The sequence below is a fragment of the Bombus pascuorum genome, chromosome 1 (genome assembly GCF_905332965.1).
Source record: "Bombus pascuorum chromosome 1, iyBomPasc1.1, whole genome shotgun sequence".
In the NCBI taxonomy this organism is placed as follows: domain Eukaryota; kingdom Metazoa; phylum Arthropoda; class Insecta; order Hymenoptera; family Apidae; genus Bombus; species Bombus pascuorum.
Window position 1 is genome coordinate 17,391,302 of NC_083488.1, and position 26,759 is coordinate 17,418,060.

Genomic DNA, 26,759 nt, shown 5'->3' on the forward strand with positions numbered 1-26,759 from the left:
TTGCCCCTGCCCCTTCTTTCGAATCTCGGATCTTTCGGTCGACATTCTTCTCTTGCTCTAACCCTTTTTTATTATTAATAGTTTTTTTTTGGTTTAATTCGATTTTGTTTCTATTTGCACGATATCGTATTGCTCTCGTTATTTGAATTCTGGAAACGATACTGATACCCTCCGTTATGCTTGAACTGCAGAAGCCGGGACAGTCGGCCACGACGAGCGAGGCTCCGGGGATTGCCGCCCGATACGACTCTGCCAACACAATAACAACAAGGCCGCTTCACGAGTCTAATTTCTAGGCATCTATCTGGTTCGCTAGAGACTTGACTTAAGAGAAAATGGAATTCTGTACGCGCGTTGTTTTTTTTTACTTTTTTTAATTACTGTGTTTAAGGTCTCGTGCACCGTATAAGGTTATTAGTGACCACAGCGAGAATTCTCAGCAGGACAGAACGTATTTATCGCAAGTAGTATGAAACAATATCTTTTAGGAAATCTAGAATTTTCTTGCCGCAGTCTTTTCTCGCGCGTTGTTTCCTTAGCTCCTTGTAATCCTTTTCCCCCTTTTTTCTGGTTTCCTTCTTTTGCCTTCTTTAGTAAGTCGTCTCCCAACCCTTGTTTTTCGTGTTTTCGCGTTTCTTATTATCAGCTTTGGCTCGAAGGATTAATATTATATGATGACGAAGGAACACGGAAATGAAAGTAAGTAATAGGAGTTTATTAGCTTAAACTGGCTTCTCGTAGTCTGTTCGAAAAATTCAGACGTTGGTTCGATTTTCTTTGGTTTTCGGTGTCCTGACGTATGGCAGAAGATATTTTAGGATGGAAAACAATGGTAGGGGATAGGTGATATATTGAGAAAAGTTGGGAAACTTCTGGCGTGCTCTAATTTATAATATTATAGTATACAGTTCATGGCGTGTGGGTAATAGTTATATTAAACAATTTTATATTAATTAGTGTACCATAAGTTTTCTGTTCGTTATTCAAGGTGTTAAATAATATGAGAGACTAGAAACGAAAGAATAAATATTTGATGGCTTTTACTCAAATCTTATTGTCTTTCATGTATCAATTTGATGATCTGCAACTTCACCTGCAATAACATGGCTAGAATTTATTTCTATTTATTATTTCTAGAAACCTCATTCAATTCTCTATATTTTTCTCTACCAAAATAAAAAGAAAAGAAGTAACATTTATTAACATATCCCAGCAGTTAAACAAAAATAATGTAAAATATGTAATTATAGAAAAACAGGAATAAATCTAAATTCTTGTCACTTTACTTTAGTCATACATGCAAGAAAATTTCAAATTCATTTAAATAATGAATCAAAGAATATTTTTCTTTTCCCAAAGTATGCCTTTGGTTCTAACGTAACTATTATGTATCGTTTTAAAAACAAATATTCAAAAAAGAGTACCTACTTGCGAAGATATAATAGCGTAATATCTAAAAAAAAACAAAAGAAAAATTGGAAGGATCAAGGAAAGGATGGCAAGGCGAAGTTAAATCGTAGAAAAAGATGTTCGAATATCTTATTGGATTACTCTAACCGGATTTGTTCGACACAAGCATCTTGCTTCTAATTCAATTCTATGTCTACTAAACTGTCTGTATGATAATTGATTTGTAAGACGTTAAGTTAAGACGTGTGTTTAAATAGGATTCACGTTGAATACGGAGTTAGAGATTGAAGGGTGATCGCTAGTAGTAGACAACTGCGAAGATTAATTATGTTATAATTAAGTGGTGACGCTAAATAATGGAATAATCTGACGTAGAACGTGTTCAGTGTCACATGATAGTAGTGATGCATCAAATTTGTTTATACTGCTTGAAATACCAGGTCTGGTTTCAATCTTGTCTTGTCAACAAGGTGTACCTATATACTACAGTGTAGAATCTAGTAAATATATGCACTGTTCGGTTAATGTACGGATTTGCATAAAATTTTAACAAAAGCATCGGCTAAGTATAAAAATGCAAGTGCTGCAAAAATATATGTATAATTCAGTAGAATACATTCATAAAATTAATCATTTCACGATCTGTACAAGTTGTTAAGTACAGCGTTATTTTCACATCTTAAATTTATGGGATACCGTATTACACCGTAAAAGTGCTGTTTAACATTTCAACAAATTTTTCACTGATTCGCGTTCATTAATTGTACGTAAAAATGGAATAACGAAGTTTATTATTTGGAACAATCGATTTCTGATGCATTGCTCGACTTTTAAAGATTCCACTTCTCACTTTTAATCACAAGCTGACACTTAGGAAAGCCTTAGAAATGTACGAGGAGATGCTTGCATCATAAGTGCTCGCATATTCATGAATTTCTTGTTAATGTTATTACTACGTTCGAATTTTACTCGTGAGATTTCGCGGCAATGGATCCCGAGAGATATTCTGAGGAATCTTGACAATATTTTGAGAGCAAATAGTGCACTCTGCGACGGAAAACGACACATGAGCGTATGCAATATCCAGCTATCAGCAACTTCGTTGAAACTCTATTATGTCATGTGCCCAAAGTAGTAGTAGTCTTAACATCTCATGGCGGTGACGTCAACTGGGTCTACTTTAGATCTTCATCCCTTTATCGTGAAATGAAGTTCACTCTCGTATAGAGATGCTATGCATCATCTATGTATCGATTGTTATTACAGAAAATCTTTAATTTCTTTTCTTAGTATTTATGCTACTGTAAAATTGTACCTATTATTCATAATTTGCATTTTCGTAATATGTAATTTCGTTGTTTTTTCTTTTCTATACACGTCACTTTCAAATATTAGGAGAAAGAAGAAAAAAGAACGAAGGTGTTGATTTAACGTTTAAACATTCTCATTGAGCTGATGTTAGATGTTCGAATATTCACATGACTCGAGTATCGATTATCGCCGGAGATATTTCAGATATTTTTAAGATTTACATTACGACAAAGCATTTTTGTATCTTTGCAATTTACGTATATTTTCATAGTTTATATTTGACTTAATATGTGTCTTCACCCCATGTATATTGAAAAAAAGCATAGAAAATTAATGTTGATTGTTCAAACAACTCAAGTTGATTCCTACGGCATTTGAAAATAAAACATAAATAACTGTGGCGTTTATACATCATTCCTACCTCGTTTACAATTTTCATTTGTTATCGATATTAATAAATATTATGTGATAATAATCGTGATAATTATCTAGTTCGATAAAACATTACTATTGTACAGAGATGAAAAATTTCATTGCAAGGTAAAATATTGCAGAAATATCTCATTGAAGTGCAAATAAAATAAGAACAGACTAACAGAATTTCGTGTTGTTTGCGTTCAATTATCCAAAGCATAAATTTGCCTTCTGTCGGCGTAACGATATCCCGTTTATTCAACTTTTCTTCTTTTCAACATCGCAATTCTCGAATTCTGTTATTCCTGGACAGGATGCAAATTAGACATTTGATGCTATCACCTTTATTCGGTCAAATTTATACGCGCGAGGTAATTCGATTTTCCTGTTTCATTCTTTTTTCTTTCTTTTTTTGCACTCACTGCTAACTACGCTTTACACCGAAACGTTTGAGGGCAATTAATGGAAAATTCGAACACGTGACGTTATTAGACTACCTTTTCGTTATCGGATTTATCGACGAAGCAATTTCGATCGAGTCGGACGAACAGTTGCGGAAAATAGAAAAACAAAATAGAAAATAAAAGTAGGAATCGGTAGGTAAATTTACTTTTCCCATATTCATCAATTCTACCTGATTATTCGAGTTTATTCGAGCTTGTTTGCCTTTGTACGATTTCAAAGAAGCTTACTACCGAGCTCGAGCAAATGTATTTCGAAAAGTGTCGGTGGATTCCTGCTCACTTCGTTGATTATTCCACTGAAATCAGTTCTCTGCCCAAATAATATTTGCCGTCGTCGATTATCAGTTGGAATTGTTTAACATTTGAGCTGCCACAGGCAGAAACGATTAACTACACATTAAAAAACTTTTTAAATTTTAGCAGTTGATCGATGCTTATCCTCTAGGATTTTATTAATTTTTTGTACCTTTTGTCATCGATGACCCATGTTACTAAATTTTTTAGAACGATTAATCGATACCAAATAAGATAAATTTCATGGACTAATAAATTTTTAGGAATGTGAATGGCTTGTATAATATTGTCAGAAAAATGTTCGTAAACGTAATATTTTGCAAAGACTTAAAGGCTATGGTGTTAAAATATATGAAATTCGCGTGGCAGTCAATATGTTAACCAATTTAACAGATAAGCGGCTCAATTACTTCAGGCGACATGCATTGTCGAGTTTTTTTTTACGGCGACAATCCTAATCACAGAAAAGAAGAAACGAGAAAGTTTAAATGGATAGAACGTTTGCTATATGGAATAAATGAATTTTGAAGAATCGTTATTTTCTTTATAGGAGTAAAACATTTTTGCCTCTCGGTCGTTGTTTTTCTATTTTATAAATATGCTAATTTGAAAATATAGTTTTACATAGGAGTTGTTGAATAATGGATATACTGGTTTAGTGTTGTCTATAAAATTGGAATTTCTAACGATGCGACCTGATATAATTTGAACGATAGTAATTCACAACGAAACAACGATGTAATGGAAAAGTCATTGACGAATCAGTAAAAAGAAAGTACTGCTTTACATTTTGCAAACGGGAATATTATTCTATATTCTTACGTAAGTGCCCCCAATTTAATCAGAAACATCTGCTTTTGGCTAAATCTATCTTCAATGATTAACCAAAATTTCTTTATGTGCCAGTTGTGATAACTATCTTAATAGCTCCAATCAATATCGACTAAAAATTCTTCCCTACAGTTTACAATACTTAGCGAATAATCTGAAATATCGTACTACTGTTACTTTATGATTACTTTTCATTTTGAACGACTTTTAGCTGAATGCTTATAGCGATCGTGCGCGAGGTTACATTCATACATGACCCAATTAAAATTTTCCGTGAGTTAATTCCCGATTTTAAGTTGCTTACTGACAAAAATTCATTTATTCCCAAAATTATTATTCCTTAATATCAAAGTATTTTTTGATAAAGCTTTTCTTTACTAGAGTTCTTTATTCTCCGCACTTTCGAAACCTATATTTCCTCTTCGCCAAATACAAAAAAGGGCCAATCTAGTAAATCAGACCAGCAATCTATATAAATCAACGACGCGGCGACATTCCATTCTCTCTCAAGTCTCAAGCGTCGATGGGTGAAATCTAGTTAGAGGTGGCCGCGCCCTGTGTGGCGAACACTCGACGAGTTACCATCTAACCGGCGAGCAAACGGACAACGACAAATTACAGAAAAAGAGCCAAAAGAACCAAGAATAAAAATAGAATAGACGAAAAGGAAGAAAAAAGAAAAACGGAAAGATCTAAGAAAATGAAAAGTAAAGGAAGAGCGTGTAGTCGTAGAGACATATCACTCACTCGGCGTTGGTTTCCGGTGTGGGTAGGTCGCCGATCGTGGTGAGGGTGAGTGTGGACCAGTACAGCGAGCCAAGATATTTTCTGGTCAGGGTCGCGTACTCCCCTGGCCTGTACGGGTACACCCAGTCACCTTGGAATCCTTCCGCTTCGCTGAGCAAGTAGTAAAAGCAGCCGAACCAGTGCGCCAGTATCAGCAATATATGTATGAGATTCAGCACACGCCACAAATTCGGGTAAACTGTCCGCGACTCGACCATATAGTAATAATTGTACACACGGTAGATCTTGAGGAACCTCGGGAACCTGAGCATCGGATTACTACCCAGGTTCACCTGAAGTAGATCGAGCGGCACCAACGCTAGCAAGTCCAAAATGAACGACTTTGACTTGAGATAATGACCGGCCAGTTTCTTGCTATTGTACACCATTAATCCTTGCTCGAGGTAACCGGTACGAAATTGCACAGCCACATCCAGAAAGAACACAAGATCCGTGAAACCGTCGCATGCGAGCCACATGACTGGCGCCACAGCCTGTAGTTCCGGCAGACTTTGTCTCACAATCAATGTCCACAGATTGTAAAGAACACAACCGGATAGTAGCATCAGCCAGTAATAATAAAAGTTCTCATCCGGATTGACCACAGTTCTCGGTGGTTTCTGAGGTCTCCGTGGCCGTCGTCGACGACGCCCACTCGAATCCTTGTCGTCGGCAGCGTCGCCCTCACCCTCCCCTGTGTCCAACGTCTCTTGACTCTCCGGGATCTGTCTAGTGGAGAATCGCTTGAGAAACGAATCCTCACGTTTCAACGGTGGCTTCTTCTGGATCGTTGAGATGGCTGACGAGAGCTGCACCGTGGTCCGCAGCTTCATCCACCGTTGGTTGCTCTTTGTTCTGCGAACAGACAGAAGAATAGATCGCCAGTGAGGGACGAAACGAGGGCTGCGAGGTCCAGGCCGATGACCCAGATCGCAGAGAATCGGGTCGAAGCTACAGCTCCAAATGGGAAATCGCAGAGATTAGAAGTTCTGTGCTTACCTAGAGACGCCGTTCGATATTTATCGACGAGCTTGGAACTTTTTGACGCAGAGTATGATTTTGTCTTTTTCTAGGGAGAAATTAAGAGGTTTCACGAAAGGATTTTGGATAAATGTCTTTCAATTTCTGGTCTGTAAATCGACAAATATTTCGTTTTCTTACCTTTAACACTTATTGACGTGTTATCAGTATCTGTATAATTAGAAGCTATTTATATAGTCATGAATAGTTTCTCCGTATGTGTTGAAAATAGAAATAAAGAATATTTTATAACTCGTAAATAAAGTATTAAAATAGATATGCTTTAAGTAAGGTATCACCAGGAAATGATATTATTAGATAAAAGTAAATTGCAAAAAGGATAATTACAATGGATGGGTCAAGATACGATATTCGAGAATTTAAATTACTTAGTTAATGAAAGCTTCGGTAAAATGTTACACAGGCTACATGTTAAACATTATTCACTTTCAATAAAACCTCTTTGTTCAAGCGATTCTATTATTATCGCACGGCGATTACAACCGACTATATACTTTTTATGCAATACGACCATTGAGACAATATAATCAGTAACGTAGGAGAATTTCATGTATAAAATCCTTTGTACTAACGTAAAATATCGTGGCCCATCAGAAACAATTAAACTCGTCTCTGTAAAGCGGAACATTTCAACCCGTACGGAATAAAATGGTTAACTACGATTTAGCTACGTGACTGGCGCCATTAATTGCCAATTTAATCGCTTGAAAGAATAATGCATTCTGGTGTCACTAAGTTGTTTATCTTTCGCGTTACCATTAAATATGTTTCCAATGAAAGAATTTTCTTTCTTGAATGTGATAAATTTCGGGTACGCTCGAACAATCTGACTCGTATAAAAACAGAGACGTTAAAAATTTTCCAAGTTTGTATCATTTCCAAATTAGAGTATCATAAGTAACGTCGTATAGTTCCCAATATTTAAGGATTGAGGATATAACAGAATATCAGAGGAATAGAAAAATTTTGATTTTAGAAAAGTTGTAAAAGTTGTAAATTTTGGCTAAAAAGGAGTAGTTTGTTGGAAAAAGTTTATAAGTATATAGTATGGAATATTTAAAAATTGTTTGAGATTATCGAAAAAGTAAAGAGATTGGAGGTTCATGCTAAAAGCGAAGATAGGTTAATAGAAAGATAATTCTCCTCGGAAATATCATCCCAGATTTTTAAAATTGTTAATAATAAATTTTATAATATCGGGAAAAGGAAAGCTAAGAATAAATTCAACGTTATTCGTATATTTATTTGTTATTTCTTTAACGAAAAATCTCTAAAAAGATTTAGTCTAAAAGAAATCAATTTGTGTTAATCGTCGCTCGATGTTTTGCATTACGTGTAAATAAATAACTTTACATACGATATTGTTTACACGGTTAACTTAAACTTCTACTAATGCAGATACTAAGAGAAACACATACCGCAATTAAAAAGAGGAGAAGCTTGAGAGTCTAGAACGTTTTAGGAAAAGTAATCTTTACGTTATCTTATCGTTTCTTTTAAGCTGAATAATTACCATTCGTATTACATACTTGTTTCTCGTAATCTCAAACACAGGAAAGGAACTTACGTTTGCACTTTTTAAGCGGTTTATTTAATATACGCGATAAAACACAGACAAACGACTATCGTGGCGCTGTTCCTAAGGAGTTGTAAGTCCTAAGCTCTCGGAAGGATTTATGGGTGTTTTTGCGCGACGGAGCAATTTTGAACGTCGCTAACCGCGAATCGAGGCAAACTGTCTTTAATTAAAATGGTCAGCTTTTTCAAAATGATTTCTTTTTCTTTGTCTCTTAAAAATACGCAACTAAACAACTAACCGACCACAGTCGTGGTTAGTTATCGTGTCGATCAAAGAAGAAATAAAAATGAAAAAATTGCAACGCGTGTTACAGAACTAAAAAACAGATAAGCCAAAACGATTCTAGCAAAAAAGGAGAAAGGAAATCGGAAAGAAAAAGAAAATAACCGTTATCGCACTTCTGATAAAACGCATTGAATGCGTTTTATATCGGTGAATCCCGTGCAAAGTCGCTGCGAGAACCGATAAAAATGAACAAAAGTACGATGTGCCACGTCTCTTGAATCGTTTGGCTCGTTCTCAAAGCTCCATAGAATATTTCTTGCAAAATCCATGCATCATTCGTGACGCAAGACCTCTTTGCTAAGGAGCATATCTCTTCGAAACATCTCGTTCCACACATTTTTGCTATGGATATAATAAATATATATATATATATATATTTACGTATTTCTATAGTTGTTGCAAGCAGACAGATTAATTCTACTTGCGTTCCATTCGACAAAAAATCCATCGAAACGAAAGAAACACACCATTGCAGAGCGACCACGCCGATTCCTTTTATTTATATCGAATTTCTTTCTTTCGGTTTTTTCGGTTGTTCTTTTTACAGATTCGTTTTCTAACACTATGGAAAATAGATCATAGATGATAATTAAGTGATTAATTGCTTGAAATAAGAAGTGAGCGACAGTCGAGTAAGATCAGTCTTAAGTATTAGAGCATCAGATGGATGAGAGGCAGACAGACAGACAGACAGATATAGACGAACAGACAGAGACAGAAACATCGAGAGAATTGTCAAGTACATTATATAGACAGAGGCAGAAACTAAAGGTATAAACTTTATTATGCCACTACGCATTCTTTAATCGTTAACACACCCATGTTCAGTATATCGTTGTAATTGTTTGAACGTGTTGAGTATTCTTTCTTGTGTTAAATTAGCAGCGTTGTGTTAGAGTGTTTATTTTTGTACGTGTGTTTTTTCGCTAAACGTTTTGGGTGTTCGCAGATCAGGATACATTTGGGAATTAGTCTTTCTTCTCTAATTCAGACGAGCTGGTAGAAGGGAGGCATTTGGGGTGTCAAGCATCAGCATTCGTTGAAACATCAGCGTCACTATTAATGACGTTGATAACAATTCTATTCTAGTGAAATATTTAGCAATTTCATACTTTCTTGCCTATTATTCTTTGTAATATTTTAGTACGAGATGTTATACACCGATTTCATTGAAACTTTCTGAAACTGAAACTAGAATTTTATCCCAGGATTGTAATAAACAAAGTAAGAAATAGTTGGTTCATATTTGATCGTTCCTATAGTTATTTAATGTTTTACGAACTGTTTCAAAAAATTCTGTTGAGATATTTGATTTCAAAATAATGTGGTGATTCACAACTGTAGTTTAATCTTCGTTCGTCTCTTACCTTTCGAAATTGAATTTGTCTGTTGATATCAAATTGACATAATGGGAAAAATCAATATAATGAGAAAAGAACAAATTATAACAAGGATACGATATAAAATGTTGGATAAATTTATGAGATTTCGCTATGATATAAAATATTAAATAAATATACAAAGTTCCGCTAAATTCGAAATCGGTCCACAACACTTCACGTACTTCCCTTATCAAAGATCCACAATAGAAAAATTCATCAAGATTTCTTGCAACTACGCATCGATACAAAGTTCTACGTATCTTGCATTCTAGCTTCTCATGCAAAAGGTACTGTGCATCGAGGACGTTATTTTAACACATTATCGGCCACCGATTAATTACAATTGTTCTTCGGCATTCGAATGTAACAAACAAATTATCGCAATATATCCACGCTCAATCAAACTATAAAAGAAAATGCAACGATGAGCCAACATTTTTCTATAGCCATTGTACAACGCGGAACAATACTTTCATTTTGCCAATTGTCTAACGTTTGCTTTTGGTTCTACTTCGTGAAACTTGAAGGATGAAACTTGTAGACTCACGCGATTCGTGGGTCGATAATGCGTTAAAAGTTCAGCACTAGAACATTGTTCCCGATGCTGCACGGAAACAGAAGTAAAAAGAACAATCTGCACGATTGGCCACGTATCAACGTCACCAATCTTCAGCTATACTCGTCTTTTCGTTGTTAATAATTGCCAGTAGATTGCCAGGAGACACAGTCGCAATTTGGCTAACAAACTGATTCTATCTCAGTAAAGAAAGGAACGTAGATTCTTTATGAACACATGCCAAATGCTAAAGAATGCTGCAGTCTAATTTTAATGCGTGCACTTTTCTTGAATTACTCGCTAGTAATTTCTGATATATTCGTTTTAACGAATGGTCATACTATTCTTTCTCCTCTATATTTCATTTTTTATTTCATTTCTTCTTCTTTTTTGCTTCCCTGCTACCGGAATCCTTATCATTTATTTATGTCGCGATACTTTTATTTCGTTGCCGAGTTTTGATTTCGCGTTTGTAATTCTTCGCGTGAGAAGTTTATCATGTGGAGGATTTACAATTTTTCATTTATGGATACCGGATCTAGTTTATTTATACAATCTTAAATACCACGTATGCATTCAGTAAACTTACACGTGTAGCGAGGATTACTAATCGAAACTAATTTATTTTATAATTTTAATTCGATATTTACAAAAATTCTATATCGTACCAATTTTTCTACGTTATGTTATTACGTTATACTTTATTAATTCGTTTTAGTGAGCGGTAATGTAGCGGCGTATAGTAAGCACGAATAGTAATTTTTATTAAATTTCGTTAATTCGAAAGATATGATTTTTGCATATTTACGTATTTAATGTAGGATATAATCTTAAAATCATTAGACTAAAAAAATCAATAAAATCAATTACTATTAATTTTTTATTTCTTCTAAGATCTTTTTCCTTGTAATTAGACGATTTACTACCAGAATTTATTATACACTTAGTTTTTTCCATGTTTCGCGTGCCATTGACCTCTCGATACGTGCTACACTCCGCTAGGACCAATCTCTCTAAATGCTTTATGTATGTTTCACACGAATTCATTCATCTAGAAGATGGATGGGCTATCATCACGTACGTGTTACCGTTTTTGCATATTATACCAGGTTATAAAGTTTTAAAACAAACGATAGTGCAAGCTGTCATGAAAGCGTATTACAAATTCCCAAAGTTCTTCTGTAAAAAATCCATGAAAAATTCCAGTGCTATTTAGTTTTATGGAGAAAGTACAATTTATGAGCGCAGGAATAAATGAAAAATCTAGAAATCACATACAAGAAATCAAGAAAGTTAGTATAAATAAATCTAAAGTCCGGTAATTTTAATCAATATTTCTAATACTTTCCTATGTTGGTTGTATAATTTTGTGCATTGTTAGTTATGTTTTTCACCCTTTTACTGCTCCATATAACGAGCTATATATAAAATACGGCTATACCTTTTCGTTTAATATATGTATTATTTTTAAACGGAATTGGAATATACTTATTCATAATTTTCAGAATCTATCTATGAATTGTAAATCATTGATGATATAGACAATAATAGAAAATATATGCTATACACTATACATTTATAAAAGAATTACTATACATTTGTAGATATTATATACGATTGTTTTGTACATTGCAAGTAGTTAAATTTTATCGCATAAGCTTAATGAGTGCAATCGTGGCATTTAAGCATTCCAGATAAATTGAATTAACTGGTTCACGCGTCTGTGTCGAGGCGGACGTGTGAAAACGAGGTTTTAGGTAAATTGTTCCGTGGGTTGGAAATAAAACGGTCGTGGAGATTGCGAGAGGAAAACTGTCCCTTCCGTGTTGCTCGTCCATTAAAAATTACTCTTTTAGTCTTTCTCTCTCTTTACTTATGCTTCATTAAAATCAACGGTGCATGCCGTTTAAAGATAAGAAGAGTACAATGATGGGAATTTATCGTGTCCCTTCGAACACCATAAAAGAACTCGTAAAGCTTCGTGTTTTATTCTCCAGATGTTTAACTACCGATGCTTGAATTTATGTGTCGCTATAAAACACGAAAGGCCACATGATCGGCGTGCAATTGTTTATAGCTTCTAAATTAGTTTCTTCCACTTTTGATTCACTGATGAAAGCAATATGATCGATATGGTTTGTGAAACATTCGTTTCGTGATACGATTCATTTCCTACTTTTTAAAAAATTACATTAGATATTATGTCTATGAATAAGAGAAAAGAAAGATATGTCGTATATACATAGCCACGCAAATGCTTTATCGAAAAGTTACAATAAATATATAAAATGGCAATGGATTAATCTTTCGTTTATAATTTTGTAGAAAAAACTGAAGTAGTTTTTATATCTCCGATTTTGAATTTTCTATATTAAATTTGGCAACACTAAAGTATATGATTTTTAAATATTATTTAACAAGTGGTAGTACAGCATTAATGATGTGCAAATTTTACATTCTCCTAGAAATAAGTTTATCTTTCAACTGTAGTGATATCTGATGAAGATGTTAGCTATGATTCATTTCAAACATTTATATTTGATTGTTTACCACAGTAGCACACTTAAGATATTTTATTACCTACTTTTCGTCTGTTGAATTACAGGTAAAGTATAAAAATTTCAACTGTCTCTTGAGATTTTTACGATCAGTTTCTGCTGTTCAAACTGCTGTAAACTTTATAATGTGAGCCACAGTCCCCCAGGAAAATTTTTATGTCTTATGTAGACTATCATAGTACAGTGATTTGAAAAGCGTATAAAATCCTTGAATCAGTTTTGAAACAAGAACTTGTACATTTGAATCCTAACAATATCAAAGAAACAATTATATCTGTTACTAAATATTAATACTAGAACTACCACACCAGTCAAATGGACTGGTTTTACAATTTTATTTTAAAATTCCTACTTTCTTATATTTTTTTTTTTTTTCTCGTAATGATGTAATGGCTTTCGCAACGATAACTAAAAGAATAATATAATGAATTTTATTTTTTTTTTATGTATTCAAACTGAAAATAATTTTGTATCAAGGCTACTTATACCAATACCAGTTAAAACGACTGGTCCTTATCGAAGTGTAAAACGGTCCTGCAATCTGTTTATCGAACCCCAATTAACCAGTTTCCTCGTTTCGTACAACTTCCCACACGTTTCTAAAATTTTTGCTGCGTATCATTCAAAATGACAATATCAGCTATCAGGAAAATTCCGGTTCGATCGCTAGATCGCTAGACGCTAATACTAGAAATACTACGCCTGTCAAAATAACTGGTTCTACAATTTTATAAATATGTCAACCCTCGTTTAGGGATCATGGTCCCAGCTGGATTAATAATACCAAAAATATACTACATAACATGAAATTCCTTCTGTAAAAAAGTAATAAGTCGAAAGATATAAAAATATTCTATTACGTATTTTTTAAAGACGAGTCATTTTGACTGGTTGTGGTAGAAATAGCTATCGGTAGTTCCAGTATTAAAATTGGGACGATTATTTATCGATACATTAGTTCGGATCGAATTGACTTTGTTTCTCTACATGACGATTAAATTTCAATATTAAGCTTGAGAAGTTCGAAATTTATATCTACTGGTTTATTCCTGAAGAACTGCATACTTACTCACGAATTAAAGTTAAATGAAACATTCAACTATTATATTCTCTGTCATTTATTAAAAGAGATGAAGATATTTGTATTATCGAATCTTTAATTGTCTATAATTAGAGTTATAAATATTCTCTATTTTTCGTTAATTTCTTAAACTATGATAAAATAAAACATCGAAATACCACATACATGTATGTGGATATGTATGCTACCACTCATTAAGAAAATACTATGTTATATCATACTTTTATTATTTTCTCTACAAATTGTACCTCCATTCACATGTCCATTCACGCGTGATAAAACTAAAAATACTAAAAATTCGAAGGAACACGATTTGTCCGGATTCCACCGTCACTTCTACCCTTCCATCCCTGACGTGAGCGTTTGATACTATCGAAAGTAGGAACAGCAATTGACCATTAACTATGTCATCTAGGATAAAGTGGAGCATGTAATGTGGTTGATGTCGCAGCTGAAGAAGAGGAGATCGGCAAAGAGGATAGAATTACGGTGACCAGCGGTTAGCCAATACTTTCGTGCGGTGAAACGTTCCTTTAGATTGACACTATTTCACGAGGTAAAAAGCAACGAAACGATCAGACATTGGACACTATTTCCCGATTGTCCCTTAATCCCTTGCGGTCCTGTGTTAACTCAGATACGGCATTGAATTTTATACTAAATCGTGTATACTCGTACAAAGTTCTTCGTGTCATTGATTTGAACTTAAATTTCTCAAAGCGCTTTATCGTGAAAATTACAATACAAAATGAAAATTGCGATTACAATATTTTATATACCAATGTTAAATTTATTGAAAAATAATATTGCCTGCTTTATATACTATTGATTTTATAGTTTTTTTAAGAATTGAAGGATGAAATAATGATCAATGATGCGTAAAAGTTAGATTCGATATATAATATTACATATTGGAAAACGTGAAAAAGTACATATCAGAGGTACATAATACTTTATAGAAGCCTGCAAAAATTAGAAACAAAAGATTCCCATGATGAAACAAAGTTTGTTAAAACATCATGAATACTTCAATTTCTTCAAGTTTCGTAATATGTTAGGATCTACGTGGAAGAATAAACAGTGACAAAAGGAAATATTAAACAAATATCCGAAATTTTTTCTTTCCCAAAATACTTTTTAAAAGATATTAATGCAACATTGGTCCTGAATGAGTGAAAGCTGCACGAAAAGACGAATGAATTCCTTTAATCGAGGGACAAAGGCAAAACCCTGAACAAGACATAAAAGGAGAGACTTGAGAGCACACAATATTCCAATTAACGTTAAATGCCGGTATTCTAAGTAACAAGGAACGTTCAAGAAATCTTGCAGAAAGGATTAAAGGCTCTCGAAACCGGTCCTAGGGGAGATCGCGGAGAATACGGTGACTTAGCCGGAATTCCCCGTTAAAATGGCACCGTGTAATATCAAAGCGACAAGAGTTGACTGTGGATCGAAGGAAAAACAAAATAAGACAGCCTGGTTAGCCGTTTCTTTTCCATTTCCGAGGCAAACGACTCGTTTCGCGTTTATTGGCTTCCGCGTTGTTGAATTCCTGGTGAGATTTATGTCGTGAATGAGGCCGAGTGGCGCGTGTATATATGAACGCGTGTCACTCTCTTAGCACCGGAAGAGAGAGAAAGACGTACGCTGCTCGTGCGTGGGTAGCTGTTTGGGTTACGGTTAACACGTGGACTCTGCTATTGCATAATATTTGTTAACGTATTGCGGATGGGTGATAAGACATCTGATGCTTCATATAGATATATTTTACTAACAGATGGCATTGAGGAGACCACCAGCACTTAAGGAGTTTAAAAGTATCCGAATGTTTACATATTTTTGACAAGATTTGGTTTGATTACGAAATGTAATGGAATATTAGAACGATGCGATTAGATTCATTTTTAAAAGGTAATACGCGATAGAAACAATGACGTTCGTAATTGTGAAATCTTGTAGAATCGTTTCGTTGGTTGACAAGCTTTTTATCTTTAGGTTTTCTAATTTCCGACTGACAAGTTAGATTAAGAAAATTCTCCTAAATTAGTAGAAAGACTTCCGACGCTTATAAAACCAGTGATATTCGAATAGGAAATATACTTACAAATGAAATAGAAAAATAAGTAAAGAATATAAGTAGCTGTTATTTATAGCAATTTCCAAGTTATATGGCATTATGCGTGGCATGTTGCAAAATAGTAACAAGAACAGCTAACTGTTGTCGACACAGTTGAAAATTCATGTTAAAAGATCTCAGCAAAGATACGCCAGAAAAAGTTTGTTCGATCGTAGATTTATCTTGCAACAAGATTAACGAAAAGATAGAAACTGCCGAGTGAATTAAATGAGAAACTTTTGTGATTAATTGTCTAAGTTTAACGAGCCAGTAGGAAATTTTACAGCGTATATAGTGTTACTATACTATAATAGTAATTTAGAATCTGAAAATTTTATATACAGTATACCTAATACAAGACATATAATGAATATATTCTATAATTCTTAATCTGAGGTTTAATTCTGCTACGTTCTCTAACCATTTTGGATTTCAAAAATTTATTATGCTGAGATATTAGAGCTCAAAATGCAAGTGCAAAGTGCAAACACGATTGCTAATCTCGAAAGGCCAATATCAAAGAAGTTCTTTAACCAATTTTTGACTCAATTGATTTTCCCTATCATTAAAAACATTTCCAAGTTTGAGAAAAATATGAAGGAATAGTTGTTAATATGTGCGATCTTCATCAAAGATTTATGTTAAACTTTCCTTCGAAATATCGAAAATCTTCCTATTCGTTGAGACGAAAATAAGCTTGAAACAGAAATTCGGACACCGTAGCAGGCTTAATCAATCTATTCAATGACCACAGACGTATCTCTTCTCTATATACGACACTCGGACGTTTAAATGTACACTTTTATCCAAAATTTTCCTTATTAAATCTCGAGACCTCTGCTGAGAAATGTAGCCATCCCTTGGAGTCCACGATTGAACCGTAACCCACGAACAATAGCTATGTTGTCTTCCGCGTAAGTAGCTACGAGTTCGTAAAAATGTACCGTTTGTGTGTGCTATGCACAGTGACTCACGAATATGTTCGTATACTCCTAGAAACTTATTACGTATATATTATACAAAACATTTTAGAATTTCATTAGCATTGTAACGAAACACGACTATCGCGACTATATTGGTAAAATTTGAAACGAAATTGAAAATATATATAGAAGTTACAAAATACAACCTTCAGCAGCCTAATTCATTCGTAACATCGACGCTGTGCCGGTGCAAAATGCAAAATGTATATACTGGAAGCATACACTTCACAGAGGTTACCAAGCTATTTGAACAGTTAAGTATTCGTTCTATCAGTAATCCAAAATATTTGGTCAAATCATCTTTATCAGCATTAATTGTTTCAGACTGTTATCCACTAGACTGTTATTCACTAGACGTGTGTTTGCAGCAGGTGTCTCGCAGCTTCTATATACATTTTTCTATTAGTTTCAAATTGTACTATTGCAGTCATGATAGTCGTGTCCTATAACAGTGCTAAGGAAGTTTCGCACAATTTCGTATAATGCACGTAATATTAAGTTGAGTAAAACTTTACTCGCCGTTCATTAATGCATACACCTCGAAGAGTGTTATACAAATTAAAACTTACATCTTGATTATAGATAGACCTTACGTAAAAAGTAACAAGATTCGACGTGCACTTTTAAGAAAACATTAATGTAATTTGACTTTGATTAATAAAGTTCGAGAGAAACTTTCTTCTAAGAATACATTACACAATCTAACATATAAAAGAAATTCCATGGCAAGTGTTCGAATACTTGCGTGAGCCACTGTATACCATCATGTACGTACAGCAATGTACATGTGTCAGAGTGGGTAGTGGCGTGTAAAACGAGTTTGCAGAGTGACGGGTGAGAGTGCAATTCAGAGGTTACCGTCCATATCGAGCAATGACGGGAGTACCTCTTGATCTTGCGTAGGGAGGAATATAGCGCCATGACGGCGCGTACGTTACTCCATTTTTGCGAGCCCCTTGTACTACGGGGTCTCCTGGCTGCAGCTGGTATCTCTGTATCGAGGCCATTGCTCTCCAAGGATTCCGAGGTCGTTGAGGTTGCGCTCAGTCCCGGGGCATCCTTCTCCAAGGACTCTCCGTGGCTCGAAAAGGTGCCTCGACGGTACAGCTCCGATAACCTGCGAAGAAGACAGAACCCCGACGGGTTGCCTCTCTCACTCTCTTTCTCTCCCTCTCGTTTAGCCCCATTCGCTCGACTCTTTGGGAATTCCTCGCTTTCTTTCGTTCTTCCCTCTTAGTTTTTCTTTCTTCCCTCTCATTTTTCCTTTCTTCCCATTTCTCTCCATTTTTTTTCACTCGTTCTCCACCTTTCTCTCGGTTTTCCTTTCCTCGCTCGCTTTTTTGTCTAACCACCACTTTTCAGCGTCACCTTTCAACAATCGCACAAGCTTTCACTTTCACTAGCATAGTGGTTTTGTCGAGATATTACGCTCGCACACATACCCTCACGTTCTTCTTTCTTTGTGTGTGTGTTTTCGTAGTATAGTTGGGATCAATGCCTTTGATTGTTTATGTTAGGTTTCTCCAAACATTTTTAGATACGTGATTTTGTTTTCGTACATGCGAACGACTAACCATTCGAGCGACCTCAACAGTTGTTGGATGTTCTTTCGATAACTTGGATTTAAGGTATACTTATAACCATGAAACAATGAAACAATGAAATAATAACAATAATAACAATAACAATGAAAATGGTGTTGATTAGTTTATTAACTAATCAATTGATAGTAAGAGTTAATGAATATTAGAATCAAAGTACAGACTATATAAGGAATCATTTAGGATAAACCGGAAATAGTAACTAACTTCCTGACATACTGAAAAGAAAATTACAAAAATATAAAATACATGTAGAAAATTATTTGCGTTATCAAGAGAGCACAAATATAATCGCACAAAATATTCATCATTTTGATATTATCATTTATACTTTTTAAAAAATAACTATCGAATAACTATGAAATCAGATACCCTTCTATTAATTTATAATTTGTTAGCTGGTCAAAGACTTCTGCTACTACGCTAAAACATACTTGGTCTGATGACAAAATACATAGCACGATTGAATAATTTTAAACAGTCAAAGATTTTGGTTCCAACTACAATTATCACATATGCTGCAATAAATTAGGGAGAATGTTTAATGCTTTCGTTGTCAGAATACACGTTATTTGATAAATACGACTCATTAATCTTCCTTTTGATTAGTATAACATAGTTATATTAATTGTGCTGTTGCAGTAAACTGGTGCGACCATGCTCTTTATTTTAAGTCATTAATATTACAATAAACATTGTTTGTGTGATATTCATATTTCTTTGCTAATTAATATATAGAACTTCGCCATAAATATAATTCTACGTCTTAAATGTGCTTTGATAATTGAACGAATCTACGATAAAAGGTGCGTTAAAATTTCTAAAATATTGAGTATGAAAATATGAATTTAGTGTACTATTTATCATATTAATTACTCACAAATCGAAGTCCAATTTTTTATTTATATATTCTGTATATATAAAATACTAAACTGTCAAGTTTAATATCATGCAATGCAGAGAAATCAAAATGTTTCTAAATATCCAAGAAAGATTAACGACTCCTCTTAAACTCGGATCGCGTGATTCTACGTTCATAATGATTACCCAATTTAAGCCGAAAATAATGTCAGAAAATCGCCTAACCTCTTGCCTCATAATACTATGGTATACTCGAGTACGAATTATGATTTCAATACAACAAAAGGAGATTTTATTATTTCTTAATAAATTTCTAGTTCAGACTCCAACTTTAATTTCAATTCTTCTGTCTGACGATTAATACAAAATCACAATACGTAATTGGGTATAATTTGTTTATACTTTATATTTAATATAACGTTGCAATTGCAAACAGATAACAATTACTAAAAGTGAAAAGATTGTAAGGCAAAGGGTTAAGAAAATTGTCTCTTTCGGTTGTAAATATAATGTACGAGGTTACAAAAACGCGACAGTATTTCTCCCCCATTGTAAACAATCTACGTAGAGCAACATGCCGAAAGCATCTCTCTCTCTCTCTCTCTCTCTCTCTCTATCTATCTCTCTCTCAAATGACCCAAATTACTCTATAATATCGTCCGAGAAGAGAAGCGTAACTAAATTGCTTTCTTTTTTGATGTGGATTCCGATCGTTTGCTCGTGAAACTCTTTTATTTTCTACCATCTCGCTTCAAGTATCTGGCATATTGTATTAAAGCCTTCTATTCAACGTTTCCATATACAAGAGCTCGCTCTAACCTTTGATTCTTCAATGGGGATCGTTAACAGGTCAAATAATAAAAATTGATCGTCCATTCTCCCTCTTTTTTCCGCACACATCCTTTCCCTTCTTTTTATCTTTCACTCTTTCAATTTTCCAGCATCCTTCCACTAACGTAATTTCGCACGCACGCGATCACATTCACTCATTTTACTCTGTGTCCGTCTGTCCATCTCCATCGCATTGTAGAATATCGAGTTTGTCTTTCCCATGGCAAATCTCATCATCCGGTTCAACGGAACACCAATTCCATTTGTTTTCCATGAACCGAACTAACGTCTGCACTACCATCCGCTGAGGAAATTCTTTTTCAGTTTTCGATTTCTCAATGAGAACACGATCGACGCTAACGAAGTCGCGAAAATTTCTCTTAAGCTTTATCGTAAAGTTTTCTCGCCGATCTTTCGTCGTGGGTGATACGAGATCGACACTGATGAGTCATGAAAATGAACGTTCGGCACCATTATGTATTCTTGAGTGGTCGGTCAACGTGATTAGTTGAGACCTACCTTTCTGCGGAACACGGCGAGCCAAGAGTTCGCGAGATATCGAGTCTACAGGAATACCTAATGACGGTGGTCTTCGTGAGCAAAATGAGAATCATGGTAGAAATGTCGAAACGCTAGGACGAAGTCATGAGTAGAGGAAGAGAAGTATTAAGAAAAGGAGAAAAATTAACATGTTACAATTTTACATTAAGCTACGAGATGCGAGTAAAAAGGAGGAAACGTACAAAATATTCCCTTTAAGTTTCGTACATTAATATGTCATACTGTTAGTAATTTCATCATTCTTTAGCGATATTCTGTAAATTTGAATTTTAGTTTTAAAATTTATGGATTTTTTATTACATCGTAATATTGTTCTAATACGAACTGCTTTGTCCTCGAGATGGTCAATCAATCTACCGTATTCAATTTTACTTTATTTTAAGATTTATCTCCTCTGAAGCACCCTGGACAAGATTGTACTTACTTCAAATTCTAAAAAACTTTATTCGACTCTTCAATTAGAAAAAGAAAGAGAAATCTTCAATCAATTCTTCTTCCACTCAGGAAACAAAATTATTCAATGTAATCCTCTCCAAGGAATTGAAAGAATATTTTGTAAACGTTTCAATTTGATTCGTCGCAAGTCGCTCTTCTTCTTGCCTTCATGTTTCTTTTAGTAAGTTATAAATTTCTCTACGTTTCAATTTCTAAACAAACAGCTATTCGCAATTTCTCAAAAATTTCGACGCTTCGATTTATCTTGTTCGTACATCGGAAATGATCGACGGCAATCGTCATCGCGCGTTCCATCAGATTCGTCGACCAATAAATTTTCAATGCATTTAAATGTTCCGTAGTTGAAAAATTCACAAAGCGCACGGGCGATACATCGCACGAAGCACAGAGATAGAACGATCACGATATTGAGTAATAAATTTTGATTTGGTTAACCAGAACTTTTATTTTCTCCGTGATTCCCCGATACTCTTGAAGATCGACTTCTTGCATTAAGATGGACACCTATATGTTTCTGCACTCAAGAACCTACCTCGTCAAATTAATGTGGATATTATGAGCTATGGCATTGGCTAATGCACTGGCCAGATATTGATTCTGCAAATTGCATGGTTCGTACTGCACGCATAGTAATTCATATTGATCTGAATGTATTTAGCATTGAGACTGAACATTGTGTGCATTATGCAATTATTAGACATTACATCAGACAATATAGATACAGTGACTGATGAAAGAATATGTAATAGATAAGTACGAAGAAACTCTATAATCTTATGAAATGGAATTATATTTGAAAAAAACAATTAATAGAAAATATTATGCAGAGTATTTACGCTGTTAATTTATAGTGTTTTTATCATAAGTGATACATTTGAGAGAAAAATTAGAGAAGTTTCACTATTTTTGATAAAAAAATAACTGATCTGAATAGATTTTCTAAATTCGTCGTAATTTTTATGCAACTGTGAGATCGTGAATTTACATATTCGTTTAGAGATAATTATATCGTATCGAGAGGTTGTACTTTAGTTTAAATTTTCTGCACATCCGTCAAACTCCAAGTTTTCAAAGATGAACCGTATTTTGATCAGAGTGTGCACTGTGCACTCTACACATCTTTAATCTTTCCAAGTTATATCGTAGTTTGATCTTCGTCAAACTTTTTAATTCATCTAACTTGTATTTTATTTTGATCGTCCTGCGCACTCATCAAACTTTTTAATCTCGGTAAATTGCGTTATATCTTGATCATCAACCATATTTCATAGACTTTCTTTATTCCACAATCGTAATTGCATTTCATAAATATACAACAATGTCTTACAAATATACTGCATCGTAACGTTTAATTTTTCCGAAATATTATATTGTCTTTGCGTACTTACTTTAAAAAATCTTATCCGAGTCATTTACATCGTTAAAAATCTTTTAGTTCATGAAACTTATCTTATTTTAGTTATTCCAAATAATGCATTGTAACAAACGTGGATCATCAACATGACAGTCAATTTGTTAAATAATCGAGGTCACTTTCAACTGGGCTAGCAAACAAGGGGCAACAACATCGATCGAATCGTTTGAAAATTTTCCACCCACCGGTATTTCTCGAAATTGTCGCGTTCAAGCGTCAGTTCACCCTTTTGCGATTCTGCTCTCGGTCACGTACCTCGTTTTGATCGCATTGTTACGCGGCTACCCTCACCCATTCATGTATTTCCCTTTTTTTTGTTCGTGCCGGTGTAATTTCGCGCGGATTTGGGGAGAGATGGTTGTATTATAGTCTGGACCAGATCCACGATGGTGGACGAATTACGGACACGTATATGATGGAACATCAGGGGCGAAACGTGAAACAGAACTGGCACGTAGCTGGCCTTAATCTGATGGAAAATGAGGGATTTTCTATGTGAAATACGAAGCGTCGGCCACGGTGTGTGCACGAAAAAAATATTCTCGCTCTAATTACCACGCAATCCATTCCCTCTGTTGGAAACGGCGGACGAAGAGGGAAATAATGCGAAATTACGTTTGCTATGAGCGAACCACGCGATTGTCGTGCTTCAAGTTGCGTTATTTGTAGCGTGAAGAATCTGTTAAGAGGTATTATCACGGTTCTTTCTTGCTAAATTCTATGGAACATCATGTTAGTGTCTCAGGATACCTTCAGACAGTCAATGATATCGTCAACATTTCAAAGTTCTCAACGAAAACGCGGTTTGTCAATAAATGTCGACAATATTATATGGACAATGCGTATTGATCCTTTTAGTTGAAAACTTTGAAATATTGACAATATACAGGTATCCCAGAATAAATAGGAAATATTTTATATGCTACCTATTACAAGAGATGTTCGAAATGGTTTTCTTGCGTTTCAATACAAGCTTGCAGATGTTTCATCAATGACTATTTTGCTCTTTCCAGATGTACAGATCTGGAAACTTTGTTTAGTTTCTTGACCAAATATTTTTACGTCGTCAGTGATCTTCACGCGTTGATGTCTATTGTGAAAGAAGACCTGCTATAACTCGAAAACAAAGTGAAATAGGATATACATTCATAGGAACTTTTCTTTACTCTTTAGTTGTGCAGAAACCACCCCTAAAATATTTCCTACTTATTCTGGAACACCCTGTACATTAATAGTCCGAGGACACCGTTAGATTATGTCACTTCTATTGGGCGGGAATCCGTATGATTCCAAACAATAGTCCAATCAACACTATGATTTATACATCCTCAAGAACTATATTTTGAGCGCGCTTGTAAATCCAGTTTTCTGCCGCCCCAATCGTTCATTTATCTTGACGCTAAAGATCTTATTCAAGACAATAATGCTCGCTCGATAGATGATAAGAAAATCAATTACAATCAAACGACGTATTTATATAGTCATATTAAATTTAGAATCCCGAAATGGCATAGAAATGTCAGCAACAATCATAGTTTTAACACGGACGGTAGTGACGGATAGCTCGAAACAGTTAATATTGTATTCTGAATGTCACGGTTTCCTTTTTAGTATTACGCTGATTAAGCTATCGTTTTACATATGTTATAATAAATTGGTTCATTCCTCCGAAAACTACACTTCATATAGTCTACAGGGTGCGCCGTTAGAATTCGGACAGAATTCAATTTGTAGTTCCCACCATATTAGAATTCAGATGTTTGTGCTGATTGACTCTGAAGTTAGTTAAATATGTCAATAAGTCTTCTATAACCTCAAAATGACAGAACTCGTTAAGCAAAACCCGGAATACGATAGAAGAGCGGCGATTATAGAAAGTCTTCGCGCCGGGTGGATGCCAAAGTGAATCGGAGGAACGACCGTTGGCTGGCCCACAATCTCGAAGATGTTCCTGTTGTGGGCAAAACCAAATTTCCAGCAAGTGTTCACGTTTTGAGCGTTGTCTCAAGTGAGGGCGACGTCATGCCTCCGCACTTCTTCCAAAAAGGCGAAAGAATCACAAAGGAGGTTTATTTGGAGGTCCTGAAGACAGTAATAAAGCCGTGGATGGAAATTACGGCTTCTGGAAGGCCGTATTTATTTCAACAAGATGGCGCACCTGCTCACACAAGTCATCTTGTTCAAAATTGGCTCTCTGACAATGTGGACATGTTTTGGTCGAAAGATTTCTGGCCTCCTAACAGTCCCGACCTAAACCCATTGGACTATTACGTGTGGGGCGTTATCGAGAGACAAACTAATAAATGCAGGCACCCCAACGTCAACTCCCTACGAGCTGCTATCGAGTCAGAATTCGCGACAATTAAACGCGACCAGTTGAAGTCAGCGTGCTCGCGCTTTAGAGCAAGAATAGAGCAGGTCATAGAGGCAGAGGGTGGTTACATAGAATAAAAGTTCTCAGCAAGGACCCTTTAAATGAGATATAACAACATTTTCATGTGTTTTTGTGTATTGACTTAAATAAACAACTTTCTGCACAAAACTTCTTTTGTCCGGATTCTAACGGCGCACCCTGTATATATAAAAATTTATATGTTATTTTCTATCTTTTCTTTCGTTTTGTTTTATATTTTATTTTATTTGTATACTTTATTCATTTATACATTCTTCTAAGGTAGTTAATTTATGATGATTAATTATTCTTATTCGTAATTAGGAAAGTTATTCATCGCTAAGGTTTCTGTCGTAGGATCAATTTTTTTCGGGTTATGTTATCAATAAAGTATTTAACACAAACTGTGATGTATCCAAGATTGGTAATGGTAATTCAAATTAACTTTTCGAATGTTTTAGTAAAATAATCAAATCGTGATAAAGAAAAATTTCACCTATTTGTGACTTGAGCTCTGTATAAGTATCGCTCAAGTATTATGGTAATACCTGATAATTTTTCTATTTCTTAATAATTGTTTCTTGTATAATATGTTTTCAAATAAGAAATACTAAATTGTTTATTTCAAACAATTTGATGTATTTAAGCAATATTTTTTGTTTCGTAATACTGCTAGAAATGATAAATAAATTCTTATTTCGCAAATTTCTCCCAGAAAGGGAGAAACTAGTTTTTTAAAAAAATATAACTACATATATTCCTTGAAATGTTGGCTACAAAATAATTCCTATTTTGGTTCGTATCTATAGACGTAACAATGAACAATAATTTAATAAAGCTAAGCATGGTAGTTTAATCTTGTACGACATAGTTATCCGATTGTGCAAAAATGTACAAAACAATATGTGATAATATCTTTGCAACATGATAAAAAAGAGTAAAAATACTCGTGTACGAATACGTATTGAACACAGAGGAACTCGACATTGAATAAACGACAGTTCTGATTCGAGAAGATGAGAAGTTCTTGATACGCCTACGTAGAGATTCGAGTCGACTTCCTACTCGAGGATCGGCAAAGCTTGTTAAATCAAAGTTGGAGGAATTTGTTGCAAAGTCTTTCGAGAGCTCCACTTTTGATTAAAGCTCCCAGATGGTATGCCCTTATTGCGTCTGACTGGAAACCGTAACAACGTAAACCAAGTAATTAAGCATATACTTTGTCAGGGAATGAGCTACCTAATTTCTTTTGATTTCCCATGAAATTTTTTTAACTCGTTCATATGTGGTTTTTATGCAATTATTCTTAATTTTTCTTTATTTTGTTCGTGGTTTCTAAAGCAATGAGCTAGCTAATTCCTCTTGATTTTCGGTGAAATTTTTTTAACTCGTTCATAAGCAGCTTTTATGCAACTATTTCCAACTTTCTTTTATTTTTTAGTACAACGTGAGCTATTTTATTTAATAACGAAAATTACTGATTTCTTAATAACGAAATTGTATTAGATTACTGAACAAACTAATTTCTTGTCTAAAGATATGAAGAACA

The 26,759-nt window shown here is 34.6% G+C and overlaps 1 protein-coding gene across 9 annotated transcripts in view; it reads right to left on the reverse strand.

Annotated features, from left to right (window-relative positions):
- Window positions 1-26,759, reverse strand: part of LOC132907080 (uncharacterized) — a 206,959-nt gene that overhangs the window by 50,489 nt on the left and 129,711 nt on the right. For 7 of the 9 annotated variants that reach the window (XM_060959844.1, XM_060959852.1, XM_060959860.1 and 4 more), the window contains 3 exons: window positions 17,981-18,211; window positions 5,472-6,365; window positions 169-249 (listed from right to left, as the gene is read on the reverse strand). In XM_060959844.1, the coding sequence (XP_060815827.1) occupies window positions 169-249; window positions 5,472-6,365; window positions 17,981-18,211 (1,206 nt within the window). The remainder of the gene's footprint in view (window positions 1-168; window positions 250-5,471; window positions 6,366-17,980; window positions 18,212-26,759) is intronic. The other 2 variants (XM_060959867.1, XM_060959892.1) reach the window with 2 other exon arrangements.